This window comes from Neltuma alba, unplaced genomic scaffold (genome assembly GCF_004799145.2).
Source record: "Neltuma alba isolate B1F8T4 unplaced genomic scaffold, ASM479914v2 tig00012263_pilon, whole genome shotgun sequence".
Taxonomy (NCBI): domain Eukaryota; kingdom Viridiplantae; phylum Streptophyta; class Magnoliopsida; order Fabales; family Fabaceae; genus Neltuma; species Neltuma alba.
In genome coordinates this window covers 84438-107481 of record NW_021636789.1, presented here as the reverse complement: position 1 = coordinate 107481, position 23044 = coordinate 84438, and the positions used below count along the sequence as shown (strand labels likewise).

At 38.1% G+C, this 23044-nt stretch overlaps 4 protein-coding genes across 8 annotated transcripts; 3 read left to right on the top strand and 1 right to left on the bottom strand.

Moving 5' to 3' along the window:
• The first annotated feature begins 1169 nt into the window (after positions 1–1169).
• LOC114725713 (mechanosensitive ion channel protein 6-like) lies at positions 1170–5368 on the top strand. Its single transcript, XM_028912255.1, has 5 exons — positions 1170–3322; positions 3830–3953; positions 4075–4368; positions 4496–4698; positions 4799–5368. Exons 1-5 carry the CDS (start codon positions 1389–1391, stop codon positions 5088–5090), a joined length of 2847 nt encoding a protein of 948 aa, XP_028768088.1. The 5' UTR covers positions 1170–1388; the 3' UTR covers positions 5091–5368.
• A 2490-nt stretch (positions 5369–7858) lies between these two features.
• LOC114725715 (DDB1- and CUL4-associated factor 8) lies at positions 7859–13462 on the top strand. Of its 5 annotated transcripts, none has more exons than XR_003738436.1 (7): positions 7859–8179; positions 8308–8421; positions 9725–9976; positions 10353–10496; positions 10873–11622; positions 12593–12881; positions 12966–13050. XR_003738436.1 is itself a non-coding variant. In XM_028912261.1 (6 exons), the coding sequence occupies exons 2-6, from the start codon at positions 8311–8313 to the stop codon at positions 12641–12643; spliced, it is 1305 nt and encodes a 434-aa protein (XP_028768094.1). In that variant the 5' UTR covers positions 7859–8179; positions 8308–8310; the 3' UTR covers positions 12644–13102. The 5 variants fall into 5 exon arrangements, 3 of the variants coding, with proteins under 3 accessions (XP_028768094.1, XP_028768093.1, XP_028768092.1); XR_003738437.1 differs by having other exon boundaries at positions 12593–12878; positions 12966–13037; XM_028912261.1 differs by having other exon boundaries at positions 12596–13102.
• Positions 13463–15198: 1736 nt separating this feature from the next.
• On the top strand, positions 15199–16751 carry LOC114725735 (uncharacterized). Its single transcript, XM_028912293.1, has 4 exons — positions 15199–15362; positions 15448–15545; positions 15689–15949; positions 16325–16751. The coding sequence occupies exons 1-4, from the start codon at positions 15242–15244 to the stop codon at positions 16493–16495; spliced, it is 651 nt and encodes a 216-aa protein (XP_028768126.1). The 5' UTR covers positions 15199–15241; the 3' UTR covers positions 16496–16751.
• Positions 16752–17966: 1215 nt separating this feature from the next.
• On the bottom strand, positions 17967–22962 carry LOC114725723 (hippocampus abundant transcript-like protein 1). The gene is made up of 14 exons (XM_028912275.1): positions 22792–22962; positions 21710–21819; positions 20358–20470; positions 20048–20170; positions 19748–19968; positions 19578–19653; positions 19315–19401; positions 19124–19204; positions 18959–18991; positions 18824–18877; positions 18673–18714; positions 18502–18601; positions 18353–18423; positions 17967–18050 (listed from the first exon to the last, which is right to left on the bottom strand). The coding sequence occupies exons 1-14, from the start codon at positions 22956–22958 to the stop codon at positions 17967–17969; spliced, it is 1362 nt and encodes a 453-aa protein (XP_028768108.1). The 5' UTR covers positions 22959–22962.
• Between the last annotated feature and the right edge of the window lie 82 nt (positions 22963–23044).

Sequence of the window (23044 nt, the reverse complement as noted above, 5' to 3'; positions counted from 1 at the left end):
TAGTAAAGAGGGGATTCAATTGGTCTTTTGATGTCTCCTGCCAGGCATTGAACATATTTATCCATTCAAGTATGACTTCTCATATATGGAATAATGAATAATTAAGATTTTAGATTTTTTCTTAATTTTAATTTAATTGTTATTTTTTTATCGTTAATAGTTATTAGCATTTAATTTTTGGGATTATTTTAACACTTATAAATACCGCCTCAACACATTTATTTTGTAATTTTTCTTCTGTTTTTTTTTCCTTTAGACTCTCTATCTCTCCCCCCTATGTGTCAACAATATTTTTATGAATCAAAAAAATATTCAGTGGTATTTTAAGTGCTAAGAAGAAATTTAAATATTGAAAACGGGCTAAAGAGTAAAGACTGCGACTGCATGGGTGAACAGTACTCGGCTTGCTGCGCGATCTGCGAAGAGAAACCACGCGACCTTACTAGAACAGCATCTGTTCTAAGAGAAACCACCAACTCCATCCACGCCAATAAGGCCCCTCTTTCTCTGCGCAATTCAGCTCTCACCCTCCAAATACTCCAATCATCTGCATATGTTTTATTTACTTGTAATCACCAGACGCGCATTAATGATTGGTTATTCTATTTATCAATATATCAATCATCGGTTTTAATATTAATTATTCATTACCTAGCTAGCGTGATATTTTTCAAATCTTTTTTTTTTTAAATATATTATTGATATTGATAACTCTTTTTGACGCCTGCATCTCAATGCAGATGAATTCCGCAAATTTCGACAGAACACAATCTCCCAGCCTTTCCGACCTATTCCTCTTCAGTAATATCTTTTTTTTTTTTTAATAATTTTTAACCGCAATGGCTAACCGACATTGATGCCCTCCTTTTTTCTATTATTAACCTGACTCTCTCCCTCTATAAATTCCGTGGCCTTTCCACTTTACGACCTTTTTGGTTCCCATCCCAGCTCTCTGTCTCTCACGAGTGGCACTCATGTAATTATCCAACTATCCCAGCCCTACTTTTGTATATTCGTTGTGAATAGCACCCTAATTCTTTCTTTTCTTGGCCAGCAATCCATATATCCTCCGTCCACCTTTCCATAATTAGTTTCCTGTTTTTTGTGCAGGTTGCGCTGGCTTGTTCATGTTTCCCTCCGCCGCACTGCACCATATTGAAACCAATTCATGTCGGAATCTGAGTCCACCTCGCAACGTATTTTTCCCCTACCTCTCTCTCTCACAACGTTACATCTCCTAATTAAACCATAATTATCAGTTACTTGTACCTCTGTGCAACAGCCAACAAAAACTAACTTCGTCCTTCCCCACAACATGCAAATTTTCTCAATCACGTAACTTTATTCACGTCGGATGACATAATATCCGTGATTTAAGATTCTTTTTTATGGATTTCGCTCTCAGGAAATCTTTCAAGTCCTATGGTTCCTACAAGCGTTCCCCGAGGCTTTCCGCAGGGGACAGCGCTGACGCTGGCCGCGAAGAAATTCCCATTCTATTCCAACAAGATTCATCTCCCGAACATAATCTTCTTAATCAGGCCCACGCTACTTCTTCCTCCGCCATGACCTCCACCGACAGCCCCACCTACAGCGGAGAGGTGATTGTCAAGATCGACGACAGCGACCCCAAATCCTCCAAAGCGGCCTTCTCCCAGGGTGAAAGCAAGATTCGCCGGGATCCCAGCTGCGACCTGTGGAAAGAAGGTGACGTTATCGCCACCAGACATGAACAGAGTTTCGATTTCCAGCAACCTGGCCCGAAAGCCGACGACCCTCCCTCCAAGCTCATTGGTAAATTCTTGCACAGACAGCAGCTCTCCGGGGACATGTCCCTCGATATGGATTTAGAGATGGACGAGCTCCAACATGATCCTTACAAGACGTATTTGCCTCCGCTGGACGAGACTGCGTCGCTGAGTTTCTCCAGGGAGCTCAAAGTCTCCTTCGAAGAACCGCCTCCTAATTCGGCGGACGAACCAGGCGACTCCTTTCGACGAAGGTACAATAATACGCCGGTCATGGATGAATTTCCGAAACCACCGCAGCCCGACCGTCGAGGCTCAGCACAGAATATTAATGCGGCAAACGGAGACGGCGAGGTTGTGAGGTGCACCTCAAACGCGTCTTTCGAGAGGAACCTTTCGTTGCAGAGGAAGTCGGGTTTGCTCCGGGCAAAAACCAAATCACGACTGATTGACCCGCCAGATGAACCCGAACGAAAATCGGGCCGGGTTCAGAAATCGGGGCAGATGCTGTCGGGCTTGCAGGCGGGGAATAATAAGAAAGGGGAGGAGGAGGAGGAGGACCCGTTTTTAGAAGAGGATCTTCCGGACGATTTCAAGAAGACCAAATTCAGCATTTGGGTTCTATTAGAATGGTTGAGTTTGATTTCAATTGTAGCGGCACTGATAACCACTCTCTGCATCCCATTCTTGAGAGGAAAGAATCTGTGGAAGCTGAAGTTATGGAAATGGGAGGTGATGGTTTTGGTTCTCATTTGTGGCAGGTTAGTTTCGGACTGGGTGATTCGAATTGCAGTGTTCTTCATCGAAAGGAATTTCCTGCTGCGTAAGAGGGTGCTGTACTTTGTGTATGGGGTGAAGAAGGCAGTTCAGAATTGCCTCTGGTTGGGCCTCGTCTTAATTGCATGGCACTCTCTGTTCGATCAAAAAGTCGAAAGGGAGACAAAAAACGACTTCCTAGAATATGTGACCAAGGTGTTGATCTGCTTCTTAGTGGGTACTCTGGTGTGGCTGGTGAAAACTCTGATGGTGAAGGTTCTGGCTTCTTCATTCCACGTGAGCACCTATTTCGACAGGATACAGGAATCGTTGTTCAATCAGTTTGTGATCGAAACACTTTCGGGGCCGCCATTGGTGGAGATTCGGAGGCAGGAGGAGGAGGAGGAGAAGCTTGCGGAAGAGGTGATGAAGCTACAGAATGCAGGAATCACCATACCTCCTGATTTGAGGGCATCGGCCTTCTCTTCTCTCAATAAGAGCCCAAAGGTGAACAGGAGCGGGATGCTTCTCAAGAGTCCTCATCTGAAAAGTGGCAAGTTTTCTCGACCACTGTCCAAGAAATCAGATGATGGCATAACCATTGATTACTTACATAAGTTGAATCCCAGGAATGTGTCTGCGTGGAATATGAAAAGGTTGATGAACATTGTGCGACACGGTGCTCTTTCCACGCTTGACGAGCAGATACAAGGTTCAACCCATGAAGAAGACGAACATATCACGCAGATACGCAGTGAGAATGAGGCCAAAGCAGCAGCCAAAAAGATATTTCAGAATGTCACCAGGCGGGGATCCAGGTTTTTCTCTTATCCTTTCATTCCAATTGAGCCGAACATATATATCACATCACAAGAAAATTTGTTTTAATAATTTTAAATAATTATTAAGATTACCGCTAGTATTTATTTTATGCCGAACCGCTTAGTGTGTGTGTACATATATTATATAAATTTGATAACAACTTTTTAAATCATGAGATTCAAGGACGTAAATTTTAAAGAATCTTTTCATCTAATTCTTAAAAAATATATATGAATCTTTTTTTTTCTGGTGACAAAAATATTTGAATCCTTTGAATATAATAGAATATAGACACAGACACGTACTTATATTTGTAACAAATAAACTTTTCCTCTATGTGTTCTTATTTGTGCTTCTCGAAGCATTTGTTATTTAAATTCTTTGAGAATGATGCAATCAAGTTTTTTTCCTTTTTCCCCGGTAAAGCGTATCCCCATTAATCAAGATCTGCTTGTCATGTTTGGTGTGTTAATTAATTACAATATTGCTTCGGCTTTTTGAAGGTTTATATACCTAGAGGACTTGTTGCGCTTTATGAGAGAAGATGAAGCTGTCAAAACCTTTAGTCTATTCGAAGGAGCGCCTGACACGGGGAAAATAAACAAATCAGCCTTGAAGAACTGGGTGGTAAGAATTGACACCCTCCACATTTATACATACTTGTTGATATTTGTTAACTTGCACGTATAAGAAGTGTGAGATTTTGACAAGTAGCACTATATATCTTCATGGCATTTTAAAACTGTAGGTGAACGCGTTCAGAGAAAGGAGAGCGCTTGCTTTGACGTTGAATGACACGAAAACGGCAGTAAACAAACTTCATCGAATGCTCAATTTTTTAGTGGCCATTATCATTCTCATTATTTGGCTCTTACTACTGGAAATCGCCACCAGCAAATTTCTTGTCGTCGTGAGCTCCCAGCTCGTTCTGGCCGCATTCATATTTGGAAATACCTGCAAGACCGTATTTGAAGCCATCATCTTCTTATTTGTCATGCACCCTTTTGATGTGGGAGACAGATGCGAAATTGATGGCATCCAGGTAATTAACCTAACCTTACCTCTCTTGAGATGGATTCTACTGAGATATCTACTGATCTTGTTGTGAAGTGATGCCATGTATATATTCAAAGGGGATTAATAATTATATCCGTGCTATCAAATTTCAGATGATTGTGGAAGAAATGAACATATTGACGACCATATTTCTGAGATACGACAATTTGAAGGTAATGATCCCTAACAGCGTTCTTGCTACCAAGCCAATATATAATTTCTACCGGAGTCCCGATATGGGGGAAGCTGCGGAGTTCTTAGTACATTTTTCTACCCCACCCGAAAAGATCACACTCATCATAAACAAAATACATAGGTATGTGCATGTGGCGCAGCAGGCACGAGGATGCTTGCATGTATGCTTTTTACCTTAATTGATGCCTATCTCTGATTCAATAATGACTATAATATTACAGTTACATCGAAAGCAAGAAAGAGTTCTGGTATCCCTCACCTATGATAGTGTACAAGGACGTTGACCAACTGAACATGATAAGAATAGCAGTGTGGCCAAGTCACAGAATGAACCACCAAGACATGGGGGAAAGGTTTGTCAGAAGATCCCTTCTGATTGAAGAGATGATCAAGATCTTCCGCGAGATCGACGTCCATTTCCGGCTCCTTCCCCTCGATATCAGCGTTCGGAGCATGCCCACCACCTCCGACCGCCTTCCTCCCAGTTGGGTCACCGCCACCACTCAGACTTGAACCACATTTCATCGCCTAATTCAACTAAATCTAATTTGTGACCACCCCACTAACCCTGCGGCTCTAGCTGCTGCAAAGTGTGTTATTAGTTCCCACTTTCAGCATGGTAGGATTCTGTATAGAGCGTATGTCTGCATCATAATATACACTGTAGATGAGTTTTATCCCGTCTTGGCTTAGTTTGGTGCTGATAAAGTCGACAAGGCTTTATCTCTTGCTTCCCTGTCCCAACTGCTTGCACGAAAACGGTCTCAGTTCATCCATACGTATTCCCATAGTTCTCATACATATTTGCCAAACGTTGTTATTAATTACCTACAAATTCATATTATTTTAACATTGTAAGCACACGAAAGATGACAATGTTTCACCTGCAAAATAACGTTGGAATACATTCATGATAATTATACTTTTAGTATTTAGCCACCAATAATTGCTATTTTTACCTTTCGATCGGTATACAACTAAACACGTACCGTAAGTTATATATTTTGCATTGTGAAAAAGATTGAGAACAAGCAGTCTAAACATGGGATGTGCGCGAATTCGATAGGCAGAACATTGCCTTGGGATGCAGATATTGAACCATTTTATTTGTGTCATATATTGACATTGCATTAGGTACAGATGCCTTTCTTTGAGTTTGAATCCATTTCCATTGTTCAGAAATATAACATTGTTTGCTTTGTCCCTTCATTTTTTTTCAATGCCAGATTCTAGGAGTAAGCCTTCAAGGCGTTAGCTACTTCATTCTCTATAATAAGCACGAAAAACTTTTAAGTCGGTCTGGTCATCCGCAAGATGAAACTATAAATCAATAAAAAATAATTATGTAAGCACGTTAAGGATGCGTTTCAATCAAATACTTTCAAATGATTCTTGTCTGGAATATTGTATATCGTGGGTCATGACGTCATTGAACTGTTTGGATTATTTCAAATATTTAAGGTTTTGTTAAGTATTGCTAACGTATAAAAAGCCTAAAGAACATTAGCAAAGAAATTCCGCGGACATGAACAGTCCCTTTTGGGATTACCTACTTTGGCAACAAAACAATAAATTTTTAGCGGCCTTGTCATGTTCACCACTATCTCCTTTACAGATCAACACCCAACATTGCCATGCTTTCCTGACCCGCGCACCGACAACAACGTACTTCTGCAGGAATAACTTGAGTCTTTCAGCCTCCGTTGCATCTATCTCGCCAACCAAAAGCAAAGTATTAAATAGGATGAACCATAATGCAGTCCATGTAGATCCAGAATTACACAGTTCACCCAATAATATAGTACTCCTCCGGTCCTTATTATAAGACCCAATTTGACTTTTATTTGGTCCTAATTATAAGACCCAATCCATTTTCTTTTATTTATGCATTTTTTCCAAGATAATCCTTCTAATAATGATAGTTTTAGCCCATATACTTAATTAGGATATTTTAGGAATAACAACACTTATTTATTATAAATAACCAACTTAACTTACTTCCTTAATCTCCTCAAATAAGTCAATTGGGTCTTATAATTAGGACCGGAGGAGTATATATACAAAACACGGATAGCATTTTATGAAGTGGGCAAAAAGATAGACCTATAACAAATTAGACTTTTAGCACTCAAATGGTTCTAAACTCTTGTGTGCATATATCTCGTTTTGCGTTAATCAAATTGGGAAACCTGTGCTGAATTGGGATTTAGATGGTCATCATGGTGCATCAAATTAAGCCAGTCTCTCATTTGTAGGTTTCTATATCTCACTTTCTCCTCTGTTTGTCCTTGCGGCCTTGATTCGCCCTCCGTTTCCTAACCCATCTAAGTTGCCTTGAAGTCAGGTGACGTTGAAATTGTCTTATCTGGTCCTTTTGTCTTACAAATGAACATGGAAGTAAAAAGAAAAAAAAACAGGTCACAACAATTAAATAAGCATATAGTATCTGTACATTTATTAATTATAGCATCAAAATTATAATTGTTAGCAGCAAGAATTATGCTGTTGGATTTGATTACTCAAATCTATCAAATTCTTCCTGTTGTGATCACATGCACAATCCATATGCTACTGTTAGTCCTTAATATAAGAGTTAGTTGAGAATTGTATTTGATTCTAAATATAAAACCTTAATCCATATTCTCTCCCAAATATATAATTCATTCTTTAAAGTATCTCAATTGAGTACATATACTACTAAGAGTGTTTTCATTTAAAGGTAATCATAATTAAAAGGATAGTTGGGTACTAGTCTCTTCTGTTAGATCCAATCTCGTTATTGTAACTAACTACTTTTTTTTTTTGTGGTTGCCCACCCAGTTCACCGAAACTTTGCTTTTACTACATCTGGATCCAACCCGTGTCACGCACCTGGTTGTAGTGGGCGAGTCTCCAAACGGGAATTTCTGTGTCGCGTACCTGATTGTAGTGGGTGAGTCTCCCAACGGAAATTTCTGTATACGCTGAGATTCGAACTCGATACCTTGCTTAAGTGGTACCAAGCCACTTATCACTTGGACCAACCTCCGTTGGTTGTAACTAACTTCTTTTGAATTTAGGAAAGATCGTTGTTATCAACATGTGGACACATTCCTTCATTGGGTTTGTATAATCAACTCTATGTTCAATTTTTTTTTTGGAGTTCAAGAGACAATAAAGAGGTGGTTTATAAAAACACAATTGAGCCCAACTGTTTTTGCCTCCCGGCCCATTGGCAATGGGGTTCGTTAGATTTGTAGAAGGCATCATACATGTTGGCATTAGTTTATTTTGCAGGGCGCCACGTCTCCTTGGATGATTTCGTGCGTTCTCTGCACTGAACCAGGGCATTCTCCCGTGATCGCAGCAGAAGGAAATAGTAGTGAGCAATGATGGTCCCTGACATAAAGGACGAACCTTAGTTCTTTCTTACTTCAGACACACAGAGAGATAAACCGTCCCATAAACACAAAGTCGCTGCTGCCTTTTTGTTGCCTGTGTCTGCAATTCAACTCTGCTTCCAAATTGATCCATCTTGGGGAGATCTGGCGGTAATTCGGTTTCAGCGCCTCAATATCTCTCCCCAGTACCTTCCACCTGATTGACCTGTTTTGCTATCCGCGGTCTTGTCTCATCTTTACCTTCTCAATTTACCCGTGGATTTTTTGTTTTGGGTTATAATTTGATCAATACGTAATCGTTTACTGCATTATTAACAATCTCTCCTTGACAAACTTGTCTTCTTGCGCAGACGATGAACAAGAGGCCAAGAACGAGCATCGACAACGCAGTAGTCGACGTCTGGCAGCGAGAGGTCGGCCAGCTCTCTGGCAGGAATTTCGCCCATCGCCTCGGCGGTTCTGAGGTCTGATTATCCAGAACTCTCTACTATTGTTGCCCTTTGATAATTTAGCTAGCATTTTTTTCCTTGTCAGTCACTTTACTTGTTGAAGCAGATGTTTTAGTGGAAATATGAACTCCATTGGTGGAAAATGCGACGGTTTAGACTTAGATGTCGTGTCTATGTGTTTGGTTGAAGCCATACATCGTTTCTTCTTTTTCACCTGGTGCTATTATTGACTGTTGATTTTTCTTTTTTTGATTGGAAACTTCTGGTTGGTAATCGAGGAACATTTAAAGTTAACTTTCAAATGGATAGCTAAGAAGATGGTTCGGAATTGAAATCGTAACCTTGTTCCTGAGAAGATTGTTGGATGCCTATTAATGAGGCGGTTTATGAATATAATTAGGTTTATTTCTGCATGAACTTTAGTTTTTTCCAGACAGATTCAAATACGGGCCATCTCTTAAAAGTGAAGCAAATGGAACACAAGGATGTATATGTATATCTTAATGCGTGTAATTTGCACTAGCTTTGATACTGATCACAGAACTATGCTGCTGGCTGTTTCCAGGCACTGATTTTGCAAATTCTGATGAAAAGTGGACCAGATTTATCGCTGGTTTTTACAAGTTTCATTGAGTAATATCCCAGCAGCATTAATGGGGATAAGATTGTATCTTGTCTGGTGTACTGCCATCTAGAAGAGATCAAAAGTAGTTTTAAAACCATGTTAACTAGTTGCATCTGTTAGATATCAGTATTATAGGTTCATTTCTTTTCTTTCTTATCAATAAAATATCTCATCAACAGATAAAATATTTATCTTTTGGGGATATTATAGACAGCTGCTCTCATCTCATAGGGTGGTGACCTTGGATTAGAAATTGAGATTCCTGGAATAATTTATTTGGAAATTGCATCACAATAGACATGTCAATTTCAATGACAGATTTTTCTTCCTTTTTTCAATCTTTTCAGTCTGATAGTAAACTCTTTCAATGTTGTTACCATCTGAAATTTCAATTTTGAATTCTAATGACAGATCTTTCCTTTTTTTTTGACTCATTTGAAACTCTTTTGATGTTAATACCATTTGAAATTTAAGAAAATAGAATTTATCATAAAGTTCTTTCTGCTTTTATGCTGGTGCTGAGATTTGCCTTCCTAAGCTGCGTTTCAAATAAGAGTTCTTGTTTCTTTTCCTGCTCCCCCCCCCCCACCCCCAAAAAAAAAAGGAGCAATAAATAAAAAAGAAGTAGAAAAAGAATATGCTTATGATAGCAGAAACTCAGAGCTTTAAACTAATCGATGTCATATTTTTTAGGATCTTGTCCTTCGACTTGATTTACACAGGAAGCTGGAAAAGCACAGAGGTTGTGTAAACACTGTAGGCTTCAATGGAGAGGGTGACATTTTGGTGTCAGGATCTGATGACCGGAGGGTTATCCTCTGGGACTGGGAGACTGGGCATACAAAGTTTTCCTTTCATTCTGGTCATGTTAACAATGTTTTCCAAGCAAAATTTATGCCCCACTCAGATGATCGAAGCATTGTGACTTGTGCTGCTGATGGACAGGTATTCCCTCTCATACCTGTCACATTGTGAAAAGATTATCATCTATTTTCATTGGGTCAACCTTTCCGTTCTATCCTCTCTGTCACATTGTGGTAAGGGCCGCTCTGTTACCATTTGAATTGTCTATCGCAGGAACTCATGTTATTGAATGATTAGCAATTATCCCTACCTTGTGTGTGCACTTTTTCTATCTTTATCCTCAAGAAAAACATAATATGGTTGCAGCCTTATGGGAATGGCATTTGTTACCCAATTTTTTTATCTACTTTAATATCATGATAAATATAATGGTCTTTGTCTATTAATATATATGAACCTTTATGTGTTATTCACTTGGAAAGGTTGATTCCTTATGAGTGTATACTCTCAATTTTAGGTGAGACATGCACAAATTCTGGAACGTGGAGGAGTGAAAACTAAGATGCTAGCCAAGCATCAAGGACGCGCTCACAAGTTGGCCATTGAGCCTGGTAGCCCTCATATATTCTATACTTGCGGTGAAGATGGATTGGTACAGCATGTGAGCGATTGATCACCTTTGCTGTTTTTTATTTTTTATCCTTTAATCTACTTTCACAATGGGTTACAATTGGTTGAGCCCAAGCACAGATAACTTTTCTCTTTTAGGGACAGGGCCCACTTGAGATAAAACACCAATCTGATGGGCTGTAAACAGGGTGATGGCTTCCATATATTAAGCTATGCTTTTAGTTGTTTTGGCTTAAAATTCAAACTTCTAAATCAAATGACTAGTTGACTCTTATCTGTGAGCTGCATAGAATGTTTTAAATGAAAGTTCACTGTTGATGCTCTATATCATTCTCTGGTTAGCCCTTTGTAAATTTTAATCTTACGATTGAATTTATATTGTCAAGTAACATTGAGCATCATTACAGTTTGATCTGAGAACTGGAGCTGCAACAGAACTTTTTACTTGCCAGCCAATTAATGATAGGAGTTACAGGCAAGTCATCCATCTAAATGCAATTGCAATTGATCCAAGGAACCCCAATCTCTTTGCGGTTGCTGGATCAGATGAGTACACTCGACTTTATGATATTCGCAAGTACAAATGGGATGGATCCACTGATTTTGGTCAACCTTCTAACTTCTTTTGCCCTCCTCACTTGATTGGTGACGAACAAGTTGGAATAACAGGCTTGGCCTTTTCTGAACAGAGTGAATTGCTAGTGTCCTACAATGACGAGTTCATTTATCTTTTTACACACGATATGGGCTTGGGACCCAACCCAGTTCCTGGGTCCCCAGTTTCTATGAACAGTGATGCAAGTGAAATGGGAGGTGATCATTGCTCTGCAGCATCTGTATCGAACATGGATATGGATGAGAAAATGACTTCTCAAGTTTTTAAGGGGCATAGAAATTGCGAGACAGTGAAGGGTGTTAATTTTTTTGGGCCTAAATGCGAGTATGTGGTGAGCGGGTCAGACTGTGGCCGGATTTTCATCTGGAGAAAGAAGGATGGAAAGCTTATTCGTGTAATGGAAGCAGATAAGCATGTAGTGAATTGCATTGAATCTCATCCTCATACAATGGTTCTTGCAAGCAGTGGAATTGATAATGACATCAAGATATGGACTCCCAAGGCCTTAGACAAAGCTACTTTACCCAAAAACATCGAGCAGGTATGAAATATATTCTTCAGCTAATTCTTTATTTCTTTCTTTTTCTCTTTCTTTTGGCTTGTTGCCTGGAGCTAATTATTTCAAGTTAAGAACACCAAGATATTATTTTATGTCGCATGATGCCTGTTATGTGTATAAAACACTACCTTTTTAAAAAACTGTCTATGTAAATACTTAATATATTGTGGGAACCAATTCGAGAGATCCACTTTTTGGACATAAAATCCAAATTTTTTATAATGGAAACTAGAGTTCCCTCTTAGAAATTGCAGTAAATATAATAACAGCACAGTAGGAAATAGAATAGAAAACAAGAAAAACTCCAGCTCTGTGGGGCTACGCCTCCTGTAGCCACCCTCCCATGATTACTTCTGGTTTTAAAACAAATTCTACCTGCTCTAAACTCTCTTTAGATTTTTTCCCATTTCCTATCAACTTTCCCTAGAAGCTTTCCTACAACGCTTCTGCATGTTCCTCACCTCCATGATATTCCCCCAAGTAATTTTTCCAGCTATGGCGGATTGTCCTTTTAATAGCTCTATCATCCTTTTTGGATGTCTGATGCCTTTTAATTTCAGGAAATGCATCAACTTGTTCTGGACACGGTATGAAGCTCTAAGATTTAATTGTGCGACTTTGGTCCATGATTCTGGGTGTAGAAATAATGCCTAAAGTAAATAATATGTTTTCTCTGAAATAATGCCTAAAGCAAATAATGTTTTTCTCTGAGTTCTCCTTGTTGAGAAATTATTTGGAGATTCATCTTGCAGATCAAAACACAACATTTCATTTTTATTTTGATAATATGAAAATGAAAAAACTCTTCAACATAGAAAATTTTTGGAGAAAAACGTGAACTTAACAAACCAATGTTATGACGTTATTGTGAATACAAGAAGGATAGGTTATTATGTTCTATGAACTGCTTGGGCAGCAGAGGACTGATTTCTCTGCTGTTACTCCTCTGAAGAAGGTTCCCATATTTGATCAAATTCATTGGTTTACAATTGGTGATGGATGATGATGATACGACGATGATGATGACGATGACGACGACGACAACGATATTGATGAATATGATGATTTCTATGATGATGATGATGATTGGCGATGATGATGATGGCGACGACGATAATGGGTGTGACTCTGGTGAGGAGAGGACAATATTGTGGATGATGATATTGATTATGATGATGGCAATGGTGATGGTGATGATGAAATCAACAATGGTGGTGATAATAACAATGATGATGCTGGTGGTGTTATTTGTGACAATGGCGACAATGATAATTTTGCTGGTGATTCTAATGTTGCTATTGATGATAATTTTGTGTGTCCAACAGAAACCAAAGGCAAGGGGCTGGATGCACCGGATGGGGCCTCCTCAAGATCTGATGTTGCAGCTACTTTCACTTCCAACGCGGAGGACTAGCACAGAGCACGACGGAGAAAACTCAGCCGCAGGTCAGCAGCTTCTACAGTTGATACTGACATTTGATGCTAACAGTGATGGTTCTGATGACGAGGATGGTGGGGACACTGCCAGCCATGAAGACTTGTTCAGTTGAGTCACAGCTCGCAGGATCAAAACTATGCCCTCTCAAAATAATGGATGCATTTGTAGTTTGTACATAACATATGATTAAGATGAACTGTTTGGGGTGGAATCTTGCTGTGTCAAAGCATAATATAGCATACAAGTGTTCTTAACATGTGTTCTAGGTCATTTTTATTTTGTTTGTGATGGCTGATATTTGTGCATACATGTTCATTTATTCGTTCTCCGGCCCGAGTAAGGAGCTTTTCGTAAATTAGAAATTGAGATGATTTACTGAAAATATATGCAACGCCTACTTGAATTGAGGATTAAGAATAACATTTCACCTTTGCGCGTCTACTTTCCAAATGCATTGTTTCGCATTCCTAGAAGTCTTGGCCAAGCAGCAGTCAAAATTTTAAATTACCAGCGTGTCATTTATTTTGCCAACGTATAATACTACAAATGAAGTGAAATGACGAGTGAGTTTGTGAATGGTGTTTTGTAAATTATACTCTTTCCGTCTTTTATTATAAGATCTAGTTTTTTAAATAGACTGTATCTTTTTGTAAGATCTTTTTTGAGTTTGTCTAAATATTTAATAGATTTTTACCTATTTTATTCCTAATTTAATGCATTTAATATATTCTCTTTATTTATCTCACTATTACTTTCTCACATCTATCGGTTTATATATAGGGGTGTATTTCAAAAAAAAATTACATTTATTACATATTAATTGTTTTTAATTAATTTTAACTGTTTTTTAGACCGCATAATTTAGTTAAAAAAATCTTATAATAAGGGATGGAATAGTACAATGTGATTGTTTCATTTGTTTGCGTTTTAATTATTCGAGTCAGTGGGTGATTTGAATTAGTCAACGGGACTTTAATAATAACAAATTCAAATATGTAGTTATTGATAAAACATAGGGTAATAGTATTGGACAGTTCAAGCAAGGATTTATTAGTGTTGAATATAAACTTCAGTTGGATAGATGAGCTAATACTATAACTAAATGTGTGCTGCGCAAGGCACGGATCTGTGTTCCTAGTTTTTCACTTTTTCTCCCACTCTAAATGCGCCGGTAACGGTAAGCCCCTCGCTTATCTTTCCGGTTCACCGCAAAACATGCTATTTTAAAAAAATTTGACTATTACTATTTTGTTTTTGGGGAACTGAAAACAAGTTAACTTTATTGAAACCGGATTGGACTCTCTTGTTGCCTTGGAACCCAATCTGTTGGAAATAAACGGGTGCCGGGTGCGTACAAGAGCCGGGGGATAACTAGACTACTCAGCATCCGTTTAAACATCAACCGTGAACGCTATGGCTATAAATAAAGAGCATTAGAGCAACATGTAATGGTACTGCCTCCATCACTTTTTATAAGTAACCTGACTAAATCATGCAAATCAAAAGCTTAGTTAAAATTGGTGACAATGAATGAGGAAAAATTGAAATTTTTTTTTCTAAAATACTTTTATTTATGGAAGAAAGAGCATAAGAAAAAAAGAAAATTATTACAATAAAGAAAATTATTGGAGAAAGAGAATGTGCAATGAAGAGAGATTATATTAAAATATAATTTTAAGAACATTTATTATCTAGGAAATGATGTTTTGATAAACAACAAATAAATATATTAACTACTAAAATAAATATTTAATAGAGGCAGAATAAAAAAAATTTGCTACAAAAATTTAAGACAATTTGTCAATGTTGCTCATATTAATTAGGGATAAGAGAGAAATAGTGGTTGTTGCTTATTTTAAAAAAAAAGATGAAGAGAGTATTATATAACGTTTTTCCTGGGCCAAGAATTGAAGTCCTCGCTCTTCTTTCTTGGGCATCAGTAAGTTCTCTCTTGCTAACTACTGAACTGGGCTAGAAATCGGACAATATTTCAGTAATAGGATGTTTTTCGCTCGACAACATTGGACCAAGTAAAAAGAATTGGGCCGAAACACGAATAAAGCAATGCCGGCTCCTGTATGTCATGAGAACGCGGTTTATGATATTTTTCCGCGAGGCAAGCAAAGCATACGGTATTACCACAGAAACATCGACCCACCGTTTATGGAAACCATGGCGAGCTCTTCCTCTGCAACTATTGCGTCGTCCTCTTCTCCTTTCTCCCTTTTGCCTCCAAGAAGATGCCTTACACCCAGGACCCTCCAGTGTCGTGCTTCCTCCAAGCGTACTCATCTCCTTACTTTTCTATATTTTCATTAATTACTAATGAACATACATATTACCTTACCATGTTCTGATCATGGTTTCAGGTGATGATAATGATTCGAGCTCCCAATTTGATTCGAAGAAGATCGAAAATCTTCCGGTTCTCAGCGATCGTCGGCTCTCCCTTTCCCCTCTTTCCAAGGTATGTGATTCTTTCTCAAAATTTCAACTTAATCGCAGTTCCTTCTGAAATTTCTAATAATTTGTTCTTTGGGAGAACACCCGTATTGTTTATCATAAACCAAAGAAAAAAAATGTTGACTTGTGATAAAATTTGTGGTTTAGGACGCTGCGATGGGATTGGTGCTGAGTGCTGCGGCGGGAAGAGGTTGGACTACAGATTCAGGTATGGAAGGACCTTCTGTTCCGGCCGGTGGGAAGGATAATAAATCTGACAATGGAAACATATCCACTTTCCCTTGGTCTCTTTTCACGAAATCGCCTCGCCGAAGGATGCTTGTAGCTTTTACTTGTACCATCTGCGGGCAGAGAACTACGCGCGCTATCAATCCTCATGCTTATACTGACGGCACTGTTTTTGTTCAGGTAAGGTTTTAGCTTGTCCAGTATTTTTCCTATGGAATTGGGCAAGTATTGTGAAATAATGGATCAATATTGTTGTTCGAGTGAGTCTTGAAACTGCTTCTATCTAGGATTAATTCCTCGTTGGAAAAAGTTGATTGGACAATGAAAGAATATATGGGTGTTACTTGTTGATATTGATCTCAGGTCTGGCAAACTTCGCCACCAGCTGATAAGCAGTTAGTAGATTATTCTGTTAGCTATCTAGATTTTGTGACCTTTTTATCTGCGATTAATAATGCTGAACGTGAAAACATAACTGGCACAGTTGCATCTATATGAAAGTTCTGATGTCAATTGAAAGAAAATTAACCCCTTTGTTTCCTTCATTTTTGGCAGTGTTGCGAATGCAATGCGTATCATAAGCTTGTGGACAACTTGAACTTGTTTCAGGAGACTAATTGCTATCTGAATTCTAGTTTTAAATATAAAGAACACGGAGGGGGTGATATGAAATTTAGGTATCTGGACATGGATAACAATGATGATGACATATTTCCAATTCAATGAGGTGGATTGTCTGCTCTTGAAGCATATATTTTCATCCTGATATTATAGGATTCAGTTTACATGCCTTGTATATTGTTTAGGTTTTATAGCTGATGATGTCTCAACTTTCTTCTGCCAGGGGGGCTGAGACTTATTTGTAATAATAATATGTTTAGTGGCTGATAGATTAAATCATGTGATCGTCAATTGTATGATGTACAATAAAATAGTTAAATATTCTCTCTGCTTTACTACGTGCTGAGAGTACATTAATCTTTGTCTGACGGTCCAACTATTTTTGCTTCTCCCAACCCTCCTCCTCTTCGTAGTTCTTTTCCCTTACAACCCCTTGTTTATTAACTTCTATGGCTTCAGTGACGACGTCCGCTAGATATTATTCTTTGTGCTGCAGAACGGGTACTCCGGGCGTATGTGAAGGTATTTGATCTTGATTGTGTTCTTAGTAGTGGAACAATCTAAGATGATTACTATTCATGCTATGAAAGTTTACCCGCTAGTTATTTACCCTATGTTTGGTGTGAGGGAATAGGAGGGGAGGAAAAATTTTCATTTGTAGAAAATTGAAAAAGTGGGTATAAAATTTTAATAAAGAAAAAATGTAAAACAAAAGGAGAATAAAAATTAATTAAAAGTTTTTAATATCATTTTATTAATTTTTTAAATTAAGCCCATCAGAATTTTTTCTCCCTTTTCCTCCTTTCCATTTTTCTCATACTAAACAGATCCTTAATGTTTGACATAATGTGGCTTCCACGTTCCCGCAATCCCTGATTTCTTTGTGCATGCATAATCTTTTGCTTGCAGCAGTCTGTACTTGCCTGAAAATTGTTTTGTTCGAGGTTTAAAAAATAGAGCCAATGGAGTTGATTTATTGTCCAAATTTGTAGTCGGAAAAAATGGAGTTTAAGAAAACATGACAATGAAATTCTCAATGTTTAATGTTGTGTAATCATCCTGTACCATCGGATTTGTTAGTTGTGGTTTCCAGTTCAAATTATAATCCTAGTCATACATCTCTGTATTCTGTAGAGGGACCGAAAGAAATTGTAAGAATAGGAAGTATAAAATGCTAAGTATATGATATATAAGCAGCCTCGGAAAAGAATTGCAACACCATCAGATATTGAATGTACAATAACTTGTATTAAGAATGACAGAAAGCCTATGCTTTGCCAGTTAGCTTGCCACATCAATATTCTTCAGCAAAATTTCCATATGTAACTTATTCTCCAGTTTTTGTTAGTATGATTTCTGATTTATTTACAAAACAAAAGAATCTACAAAAAACATATTAAAAAAGTTGCATGCCCATTACATTACATTGCTACAAAATATCAAAACACATAGTGCAGTGCATATTGAATATTTCGAATTATAAAACTCTTTACAAGCTAAATTAGTCACGTACGATGCCTACAGAAATTATTTTATGGTTGGTAGATTATCCTTGTATCCAAGACTCATTCTCCTCTCAGACTAAGGGATTCCTGCAACCTTGGCCACCAACATCAGACCGGACAACCCTGATCATTATACTCTGTATGAAAGCAATCATCTGCAGTCCCATATGTAGTTTTGTTATGTTAGTTACAAGACCAAGAAAATCCGATGAACTATTGGTTTCATGATGAGAAACTTAAGCAGACGAGCCCTGAGAAAGATAGGTCGATGATCATTAGACTCGATTCTCGTTATTCCACACAAATATAATGCTAATATTGTACACCTCCGGTTTCAGAAAAGTCCTGATCCTTGGATATGTGTGTTGGGTTCTAGTTTCATTTTAAATGACCGTAGGAGATACCGAGATGGTTCTCATCAGAATTGGGGAATCTTAAGGAGGCTTGATGGTCTTACCATTGCCAGAGCCGCACACATTATACTAAAACCAGGAAAATAAAACGGTGCTTTTTCCGACAGGAACAAGGCTGCATACATACGCAAAGTTATCAGTTTCTACTACCTGTTTCAAGAACCAAGTATGTCCTAGATTGAGCGCCTCATACCTGTCAGTGGACTGAAAATTAATGGCGAAATGATGTTGGCGCAGGAGCTAATTCCTGAAAGAGATCCCTGAGCCATTCCCTGTATCAGTGTGGCCGGTGGCTGATCATTTTTAGATTCCCAAGCAATTTACATCTGAACAAAATGTCAATAAGACGGGTGAGAAGCCGTACCTGTTCCCTGGGCCCAGCTAGTTTGGATGCAATGCTACATATCTGTCCAGTGCGAGATACCACTGATCAGAATGCTAACTCGCAGGAGTAAACCGCACATATTAACAAAATTTTATAAGGGGTGTGGCCAAATTCGAGTTAAGAAACTTACGCTTGGGTGAACAAAAACTCCAAAAGCAGAGCACAGTGCTATGGCATAAGGAACCTGCAAAACTTGCAACTTTTTTGAAAGATTCTTTTGAGTGGATATTGGCAAATATTGAAGTGTTTGGGGGAAAAAAATTACCCATCGAGACCACGATATGCTGTAACCCAAGATCTGCATGTAGTACCATATGTCGTGAACACCCAGTAGACTATTCTTTTTGGTTATGCTATTGATCATAAGATATACTAACACTAACTAGCGCTGCTTTAGATGAAATTTGCGACAAGAGAGGCCGGAGCATACGTTTAAGCAGCCAACAAACAGCCCTGCCGACAGCAGTTTCTCCTCTTCTAGGGCAGGCATTATTATGGGGATGAGAAGCAGCTGAAGCATTCAAATCGTTACCAAACAGAGCAATTGAAATTGGCCACTAAAATATATTCCCTTATAATATTATGAAGTATAAACCGTGGAACAAGAGGATGTGGGAGTACTTGTGTAAGAGTTGCTCCAATGCCGCCAATTAGCATCAAATCAGCAAATTGGGTCTTATCGAACTGGAAACGAGCCTTTAAATAGTACTGCAGTTGCAGTGGAAAATGTTACATAAAGTAAAACATCCGGCAATATGATCTTTGTTTAGTCTCCTTTCCCCTGCATATGATCTCAGAATTTGTCAGTTTGAACTATATATCTTCTGCATTAAGTTAAACCCAATCTCTTAAATTGACTGTGTATATCTTCGACAAAGTATTACCAGAATCGAAGTGTGCCATCCCCCATCTGCAAGGCTACTGAAGAACGTAACAAAAGCTGCTTGCGAAAATGTGGGGCTGCAAAACATGGCTTTCTTTATTAACAACACAACTAATGTCCTCACTTCCCCAGTGAATGTGTGTTCACACCAAACTGCCCCGCGTAACATACCTACGCCTGAGCAAGCAAATCGCATCCCTCACTGAGGGAAGTCTCTTGAATATTCCGCTTGTTCTTTGTGCCGAATCATTTATCTCGCGCTCTTCCTTCACATGTGGCTCCTCGCTGTCGTCCAACATTGGCTGTCTCAGGTCACTAGCACTTACAGGTACACTTTCCTGGAGAAAAATTCTCATGTACAACACTGCAATCATCGATAGGAACGCAGAAACCTGAATAGTTAAGCCGATCAAACATAGGAACAGCAGCCAGAACAATGTGGAATTCATAAATCTATTGAGACTAGAAAACCTGAAATGTTAAAGCAGTGGAAAGGAAACGTGCAGCTAAGGTTCCACAGACGAATGCTACTGAGCCTACACCACCGATAATTCCGAATGCGGATGCCCTTTTGCCCTCTTCAACCTTGTCTGCCTAATTAATTAATAATAAAATCATAGGTTAAAACACAATCTAAACATCTCCGAAAAGCACAAGTACAGTCCTGAGTGTTCCGCGTCTTTGGGTTGTGTTTATTGGTTTCATTTGATGGGGCAAAAGACTAGCTTCCTTCATAATCATATTTGGTTGCATGTCATTATAGGATTTAGGACGCACGTACCACGTAAGCAAGAGTGAGGCAGTGGACGCTCCCTTCGCCAACCATGGCAGCCACAGTTCTGACAGCATAGTATGCGTAGAAGAACTTGGTGGCCCTGCTACATGCCAATATCACTGCCAAATACAGATGACGTTACTTTTACTATATGTCTAATTGTCTATATCCCATTAGTTCATCAGCCTCCAACTACATTTTTAACTTTACATATTTTCTTGAACTACCACCAGTCTTTAATACTACCTCAGGTTCTAATTATACGAGCTAGTTGATTAATCTGAAGAGATTAAGAAAATTAGTTAAGTTAGTTATTTGTAATACATAGGTGTTATTTTTCCTAAAATATCTTTATTAATCAAGTTTATTGGCTAGAACTACCATTATTAGAGGGACTACCTTGGGAAAAAAAGTATAAATATGAGAGACAAAGTGGATTAGGATCTTATAATTAGAACCAAAATAAAAAGTCAAACGAGGTCTTATATTAAGGATTGGAGGTAGTATAAGAGTTAGTTGACTAATTTGAGTAGATTAAAAAAATTAGTTAATTTAGTTATTTGTAATAAATATGTGTTTTCTTCCTTAAAATACTTTTACTAATCACATGTATTGATTAGAATTATTATTTAATAAAACCTTTAATATACATACCTACAACAAGAACTCTCTTGAAAAAATATATATATATAAAAAACGAAAGTAAATTAGAGTTTTATATTTAGAACTAACTTGAATGTTAAACTAGCTTTTATATTACATCATGGTCCAAAAGAAGTTGCTATAAATTAGCACATAAAATAAAAATTATAATAAGTCATGTTATTCAAGAATCAGAATAGAGTTGGGGAGCCTGCAAAGGTCGGGTCCGACTGGTCGCAAACGGGAATGCAAGGCGCCTTCCCTACCACGTCATGGGCTCGATACCTGCGCGAGGCACCCTGGGATTAGTCTGGCTGATAAGTTGGGATACCCTGAGTTAGCGATACCATCCTACTCAAAAGAATAGAGTTGGGGACAAAAATTCCTTTCCATTTTTTAGCATGCGTCTTTCATACCATTTTTTTAAAACAATAATCGCAGCCAACCAAGTGAACTTGGAAACTTTCTGGTTCTTATAAATACTTGGATCAAAGAGAGTGGTCCTATGTACAATTGGATTTGGATGTGGAGGGATTTCAATAATTTTTTTTTGAGAAATATTGATATAGATTACGAGTTTTTGAATGCCACCACTGAGCATGTTTAATATGGATTGAGACATACTATTCATGAAATTTATTTATCATACATGATAGAGTATAATTTATTATTACGCGGTACAAAAGGGGGGAAATATATTGCAAAGAAAGAATCACCTCGAGGAATGATTAACGCCGTTAGTGGAAGTGTGAGCAAGGCTTTCCTCCCATACTGGTCCGATAAATTTCCTATTAACGGAGTCATCACCACTGCTCCAACTCCCGTACGTCACCTGCGCCCACGTTTACTATGTTCACTAATATTCGATTTTTTTGGGCCAAAATATATAAACACATATATTACATGGATCAAAGACGTCAATTATAAGCTCTACAAAATGCATGGTGATGACAAAATCTATACAGAATAAGTTTTTTTTTTAAGGTATAATATACTATTTTTCACATGTATTCTAGCCAGCTAGTTCAAAATAACCTTATTTGCTCATAGTTATGTCATACACAAAAGAGACAATATTAATTACTAAAATGAAATGAGGACATATCACAAAATTTAAAAAAGATAAATCTGATATTATAATTGTTAGTGAATGAGTGAAACCTTACATAAAAGACGTAAAAAGGGAAAAAGAAAGGTAGTATGCATATTTTTCATGATGATGATGCTTTCATTAACATCCAAACGTCACATAATATTAATAAATGAGGTTGCTGGCCGGAAAATTTGTGGTCAATGGAAACAGTAAATGAATCAAAGCCTAATGAACTGTATGGTCCGCCGGTTTGCAGTAAAAAGTGGGGTTAAGAGGCATGCGCATGCAGTATTGAATTTCTTGTAAAACTGATGAGATAGAGAGGACCAAGACGATGGAAATTAACGTGCGTGTAGATGTATATGGTTGAGGAAGAATATCTGTTAGGTTTTAAAGTTTCTTCGCCATCGGATCGGACATCATTTCCAAACTGAACAGTTAACCACGCACGTCTATCTTCATCATCTTCCCTCAAAAAATCCGCTTCTTCGTTACTGCAGCTTTCGTTCTTAATAAATAATCGCTCAACGAAATATATGCTGTATTATGTTTATAATTCTCCAACATTAGCATTAATTAGTCATTAAGTGTCTTGTATTAAGATGGATTACTGATGCAGAGGCCAGAGAGAATAGTAATGAAAGACAGGTTTTAATTAGGGACAGAGAGGAGGTTAATTAATGTGCACATACAGAGGAGAGACTTACGGCTTGCTGGAAGGCGGAGAGGAAAATGGCGAGAGAGCAGTGAGGTCGAGAAGGGCAGACGGCGGCCATGGTGACGTCGGTGATTGACGGAGTGACTATGAAACCGGAAAGCCCAGTGAGGAACACCGTCACTAACAGATGCCTCAGCTCCTTTAAGCTCTCCATCCCCATTATTGCTGCTAGGTCTTAGCTTGCTCTTCTATAAATATAAATATATATATATATATATATATATATATATGGTACTCCTC

Excerpts from the sequence above, each read along its gene's own strand:
- LOC114725713 (XM_028912255.1), top strand. The coding sequence starts at position 1,389 with ATGGATTTCGCTCTCAGGAAATCTTTCAAGTCCTATGGTTCCTACAAG. Across the intron at positions 3,323-3,829 it reads GTCACCAGGCGGGGATCCAG|GTTTATATACCTAGAGGACT; the intron begins GTTTTTCTCTTA and ends GGCTTTTTGAAG. Across the intron at positions 4,369-4,495 it reads GCGAAATTGATGGCATCCAG|ATGATTGTGGAAGAAATGAA; the intron begins GTAATTAACCTA and ends ATCAAATTTCAG.
- LOC114725715 (XM_028912259.1), top strand. The coding sequence starts at position 8,311 with ATGAACAAGAGGCCAAGAACGAGCATCGACAACGCAGTAGTCGACGTC. Across the intron at positions 10,497-10,872 it reads AAGATGGATTGGTACAGCAT|TTTGATCTGAGAACTGGAGC; the intron begins GTGAGCGATTGA and ends GCATCATTACAG. Across the intron at positions 11,623-12,965 it reads TACCCAAAAACATCGAGCAG|AAACCAAAGGCAAGGGGCTG; the intron begins GTATGAAATATA and ends TGTGTCCAACAG.
- LOC114725735 (XM_028912293.1), top strand. The coding sequence starts at position 15,242 with ATGGAAACCATGGCGAGCTCTTCCTCTGCAACTATTGCGTCGTCCTCT. Across the intron at positions 15,363-15,447 it reads GTGTCGTGCTTCCTCCAAGC|GTGATGATAATGATTCGAGC; the intron begins GTACTCATCTCC and ends TCATGGTTTCAG. Across the intron at positions 15,546-15,688 it reads CCCTTTCCCCTCTTTCCAAG|GACGCTGCGATGGGATTGGT; the intron begins GTATGTGATTCT and ends TTTGTGGTTTAG.
- LOC114725723 (XM_028912275.1), bottom strand. The coding sequence starts at position 22,958 with ATGGAGAGCTTAAAGGAGCTGAGGCATCTGTTAGTGACGGTGTTCCTC. Across the intron at positions 18,878-18,958 it reads GCATATCGTGGTCTCGATGG|GTTCCTTATGCCATAGCACT; the intron begins GTAATTTTTTTC and ends CAAGTTTTGCAG. Across the intron at positions 18,051-18,352 it reads TGTGTGCGGCTCTGGCAATG|ATGATTGCTTTCATACAGAG; the intron begins GTAAGACCATCA and ends ATGGGACTGCAG.